Genomic DNA, 6,000 nt, shown 5'->3' on the forward strand with positions numbered 1-6,000 from the left:
ACTGAGTTAAATTGTGAAGAAAGCTCCCTTATACAACACGAATGTCTCATGCACTGTTGGTAATCACCAGGTAATTACATTTTGTGTGTCGTCTCCCTGTTAGCTAACACGTGAATGGTGGTATGTGGATACCACTGAAGGCCATTGTGATCCAACAAGATTCTCATTGTATAAGGGCTCTAAAAAGCATGTTTTAGGTTTCATTAGAAATTAATGGATGCAAAAATTAAAACACAAAATAACTTTACTATGTAATTTAAGACATTAAACTTTCATGTCCAGATAATACTTCTTTACTGCATTTTTCTCTTATACCTCTGACTGGTGGCTTCCAGAAAAATCCAATGTCTTCTCTGTATGCAAATAATATTAAATAGACAATGGCTATAGAAATAAATAATTTGAATTTAAAATTAGTCTAGTGCAGACAAAAAAAAATCATAATGTTAACAGGAAAGGTTTGGTAAGTATTCAGAAAAAGTCTTCACTAACCTTGGAAAGAATCGTCAGATACAAAAGGAGGAATCAAAGAAATAAACAGCTAACCAAATTAGGGCATGATGCTTAATGTCTTTATCTCTACTTACATTTATTGTTTTCAAATATGATTATATTTTCTAGCTATTTGGAAAGTGGTCTATTTCCAACAGATTAAAAATATAATTTCATGTTTTAAGACTACAAGTGCATTGAGTACAGAAGGAACCGCCGTTAACATACCTGTAGGCCCAGCTCACAAACACATTTTGTGTTTCTTTTGCCAGTGCTAGCGGTGGGACCCAAAGCCTTGCACACTANGTTCTAGCCCTAAATGAACACTGATAGCTGAGGGATGCAAACCCCTCCCAGTGCATGTCCACAGCAAATCACTTCATTATGGAGCTTAGGATCAACCCCCGTGTTCCTGCCACTCCTCATTTCCAGTAGATTTTACTGGTGTGTCCTAAGAGCACGACCCTCACTCACTAAGAGGAGCTGGTCAAACATGATTGGGAAATGTCACACAGTAGAGNTGAGAGTCATTCAATGCCTTAAGCTGAGGAAGTCCTGTGGTCAAGGCCCTTGTTCTCAGTAGAATGCAGCAAGTAACAAACTTGTCTGGATAGAAGACAGTTAAGTAACATACATCTGGGGTCCTTATGCTGGGCAGAGTTAAAATAATAACAAGAACATTACAAGAGGCTCACTTGAGTTAAAAGTTTTTAAAAACACTGTCAGCGCATATTAATCAAATCTGATGGCTTCTCTCAGCTGTCCTGAGGGAATATATGCTATACTGATGGGGGCTGGGGACTATGTAAGCAAACTGAAGAAAGAAAACCACTCCAGGGAGGGTGCAGACCTAGATGACACCAGGGGGCTGCAGGCAGCATGAGGACCTCCAGGTGTGTGTGTGTGGGGGGGTGAGGACTGGGGGGGGGTGTCAGAGGGTAGGATGGGAGGAGTCCTCTCAATATTCTGCCATGGTTTGGGGATCTTTCTTTCCATGGCTGTATACCTAGAACTGAGGTCAATGCTCCTGGGGGAGGGAGGAGGAGACATATTTTTGAAAATTATTAAAATTTAACTTCTGTAACTATTTTAGATGGTGCGCCTTTTTATTACCTCCATTTTGTAAGAAGAGAGCCAGAGTTCAGAGATTTTCAAATGTTCTACCCACACAAAATGATGTGAATCAGCACAGAACTTGATCTAGCCATTCTATAACACATGCACACCTTAAAAATAAAGCATCTTGTTGCACATGAGAATATATGAAACTTACATTTTTCAGTTGAAAAATAACTTGGGTAGTTTGATCAAGGCCATACAGTCCATAAATGGCTCGGTTGAGACTTGGCCCATTACAGTCTGCAGGAGCCATGTGTGTTCGGCCACTAGACTGAACAGTGACAAACCACACCCCACTCCTCTATACAGCCCACTGCTCCTAGGATGAATGCCTTAGTAACCTCGGCAGATGCTTTCAGGCTAGACTCTTCTGGCTGGCTGCTACTTATGTACAAGTGAAACCTATACTAACAGCTACACTGCAGGAGAGGTTTCCTTCTACCCCACATGTCTCTTCAATGCTGCTCTTGTTAGTTATGGNTAAACATTAGGAATGCAACTACTGACTCCCATCAAAACTTTTCTTAAAGAGAAGAGCCACTGCTGCTGTCCACATTATAAACTTCTTAAACTCTCATCTAAACCTTTCCCTAAGACATAAATGTGGGAAAAGGATTTATTTTCCCCGGAGTCTGCCCTCTGCTTCCAACACATGNGTGGCAGGAATGAGACTCAGGCCGTAGGCTTGGCAGCAAGCACCTTTCTCACGAGCCACTCTACCAGCCCCTAACTAGGATATTTTAAAAGAGCCATGCTATCATTTATCAGTTATGTGTACCTTATATAGAAACTTAAAAGCACAACATTCTTAAATTCTGTTCTGTATGACCACAGAAAGCAGGTTCTACTTCTTAAAAATTGGCCTTATAATAAAATTAAAAATAAAAGTTAATATTTACCAGAAAAGACAATATAGCAACTTAGATGGGCTACTCACAGAGAATAATAAAACATTTTGCAGAGAGAAATCTGAATGTTTTTCCAAACTTGCATTTTAATGTACTAAAATATGTAGATTTTTAATGCTCGTGATATTTGTTTTAAACTTTAACATTTAAAGTTTTATATTCATGAAGTTTCATAGCTGTATTTTTCTGAAATTAAAACTTACTATGCTTATTTCTAGAGAGATCTATATTGCTATAAAAATTGCATAGAATAAGAATAATTTTTTTTATATCTTTGAGATGGAGTCTTGCTGTGTAGCTCAGGTGGGCCCAGAACTTAATGCATGGCTCTGGTTGGCCTCAAATTTGTTATTCTCTTCCATGAGCCTCTTGGNTATGATCTGTACATCTGATGTGAAAATGTATTTTAAAGTTATTCAAATAAATGTGGCTGGTACCTTTACTCAAGTTCAAATTCATATCCATCTTAGAGATCTAAAATATTTTAAAGTGGCCAAAAAAATGGCCATGGAGATTTAAGCTTAGTATTTATTTGAGATAGCTCTAAATGATTTGTTTTAAACAAAACAAAAAGAACATGAAACAAATTAGGGAAAAAATATGGAAGACTATAAAAGAGGCAGCGGGGTACACAGACACCCAACTGTGGTGGACAGAGCTTGTCCAGCGGTCTGAGGCCAGGAGGCAGTTCATAGAGGTAAGTCAAGTCTGTGATGAGACCTACAGAGGGGCTCTGCTTCACTCATGTCCCTGCCAGAGGGCAGAGGGACCTGATGAAAACACAGGGCAGCTGTGACTCTGCAGTGCCCCTTCATAAATCTGACATTTAAAACAGACAATAATGTCACCGTGATAGCATTGACAGAAGCACAGATTTTTCTACTTGGCGGATACTAATCACAAACAGCATAATGGTTCAAACAGCGTTTAAAGAAACATCTGGGGCTTTATTATTCTGGAAAAGTTAAGAGGAAAGCAGGGCAGACCTGCCTGATGCCTGAGACGTACCCAAGCCCCTTTCATGGGGACTGAACAAAATAAATCTCTAACNAGCAATAGTTACAGAAATGCTTCAGTATTAAACTGCTGTGTGACTCGTTCNTCTTTTCCATTGACCTTGCACGAGAAACCTTCAGACTCAATGCCAGTGGCAGAGCAGAGAGAGGAAGGCGAAGGAGTTAATTTTAAAAATTAAGATACAACTTTTTTTTTTTTAACCTTGAAAGAAAGCAAACCACTAACAAAGGGCAATCTGCTTTTGAGAAGTTTCTGCTAGGGAAACCCTGAAAGGCCTGTAATTCCCTCTGCTCTTTAAGGAGCAAGCTTCTTTGTGTCGGAGTGACAACACAGCAAGGTGACAGACAATTTCTTTGGTGAAACTGCAGCAGAAATGCTATGTCTAGCTAACGCTACTTGCCTTGGACAACTACAGAGCCCAGGGCACCGCACACGGTGGAATGGTATGTAACCGTATGTGTTCATCACCAGGGGAATGCACTGATTCCACCATTGCCTGCCAAACCTCTCCTGCCTTCACCACCTCTTGCTTCTTTTAATTTCTTTACAATATTTTCAAAATGTCCTNGGAAATATGCTATACAGTAATGAAGAAACTTGAAACTGTAATGAGTCTAACACCCCTACANGTGTGCATGTGGTCCAAACTCTTCTCTGAGTTTTCACAGTGGCTCCACCCAGATGCAGATATGCAGATGAACTGGCTTCTGATGCTCACCGTGTCTAAGTGCATTGTGGGGCACTTTGCTGGGTCAGAACTGGCACCTACACGGAAAGCATATTTCTGAAGAGTCCTTTCCAAAACTGATCTGCACCTGCTTTTAATCAGCATGATGCCAAGTGCTGTGCAGACTCCCCAAGTTCCAAAGGTAAGATGACCCTACATTTTACTTGAACACAACAATCAGAAGTAGGTATAGCAGTCAACTCTCTGTTAGCCATCTAAATTTTAATTCCTCTCATCTATATCTCTCTATATAAATATATCTGTAGTACATTTACCAATATCTCTATCTATCTATCTATCTATCTATCATCTATCTATCAATTATCTATAAATCATCTATCATCTATCTAGATATTCAGATACAGATCTAGAAACATTGGTCTAAGTGCTAAGGAATTATTTAAGCTAGGATTGTTCTCTCATGATCTCTAAATATTCCCTGGGTCAGTTTGAGTCTAGTCCCAAAGCCATACCTAAATGTGTCAGAANCCTGGGATCACTTGCAGAGGCCCTGCAGAGAGACCATGAGTGGGCCAGAGTCTGGCAGCAACTGAGATCCTGATGTCAAACTGGCCTCAACGGGCCACAGCTTCTGCTCTAGTAGTGCCAGAACTACACNGAAAGGAGCTGACGAGTTTAGCACTGTCAAGCATATATGAACCAACACTGGAAAAGGACTTAGATCAGGCCATGTTGTTAACATAGTATAAGGCAATTCTGAGGCCGTTGGTCTCAGGTGCGTCAGCCATCTTGAAAGGAATGAAGGAGTAGTGGTGTGACTGACTAACCTCCAAAGAGATCCACTTCCGTAGTGACAGCCGTCACAGCTGTGGTGGTTGAGGCAGAGGCTGAAGCAGGCTCAGTGGTTGTAGTAGGAGGGGAAGGCTCTGGTGCAAATGGGTCTGAAATCGGTGCTTCAGAGGGACCAGAGGAAAGTGCAGCCAAGGAATCTGTATTTCACCAGAGACAGAGCAAAAGAGAGAGGAGGAAAGGACAGGAGATAGACCAGACTCCTAAAGGCCACAGGAAGAGATGGCTGCGGACGGCTCTCACAGGAGTTCAAAAACAAAGGCTTACTCACCCTCTCCCAAAAGGTCTACCGGTGTCCAGGTGGCGGCAGCATATGAAGAGACAAAGAGTTCCAGCTGAAACATCTGACTGTGCCAGTGTGCAAGCAGGGAGAGGCGCAGGCTCACCTGAGCTCTCTGCACTTCCCAGACCATTTGTAATCAGAGCACAAATGTTTTACCAACTCTCACCATGGAGCTTTCAAGGAGGAGGAGACCCTAGGCAATCTCTAGACCAAGCTCTTCATGTTACAGATGGAAAAACCGGCCAGGGAGGTCAAGAGTCTTAAATAACTCTGAGAAATCCAATCTATATTCAAAAAAGGTAGAGCTTTTCACCTTCATTATCCCCAGAGTCTGCGACTGATGCCATTAATCTGTAATTAGCAGAATTTCGTAGACTGTTCTTTCTTTCCCATCTCCTACCCTCTGTCTTTGAGACTGGGCTCCATATGTAGCCCACTAAGGCTATGTTTTTACATAACTCACAGCCACCTGTCCAGGGGTGGCACTGACCACAGCGGCCCTCCCACACCAATCATTAATCAAGAAAGTACCCTCCAGATTTGCCCGCAAGCCAGTCAGATGGAGGCGATACCTTAATTGAGGTTGGTGTCAAGGTGACAGAACTAACCATCACAGCAGATCTTACTTAATAACAGGGTCTGTG

The 6,000-nt window shown here is 41.6% G+C and overlaps 1 protein-coding gene across 1 annotated transcript in view; it reads right to left on the bottom strand.

The window, feature by feature from the left end:
- The window catches only part of Snap91 (synaptosome associated protein 91), a 116,935-nt gene that overhangs the window by 27,646 nt on the left and 83,289 nt on the right, over positions 1-6,000 (bottom strand). Inside the window, exons 14-15 of the mRNA XM_029481857.1 lie at positions 5,345-5,359; positions 5,052-5,213 (exon numbers count right to left, since the gene is read on the bottom strand). Coding sequence (XP_029337717.1) covers positions 5,052-5,213; positions 5,345-5,359 — 177 coding nt within the window. The remainder of the gene's footprint in view (positions 1-5,051; positions 5,214-5,344; positions 5,360-6,000) is intronic.

Source organism: Mus caroli, chromosome 9 (genome assembly GCF_900094665.2).
Source record: "Mus caroli chromosome 9, CAROLI_EIJ_v1.1, whole genome shotgun sequence".
Classification (NCBI taxonomy): domain Eukaryota; kingdom Metazoa; phylum Chordata; class Mammalia; order Rodentia; family Muridae; genus Mus; species Mus caroli.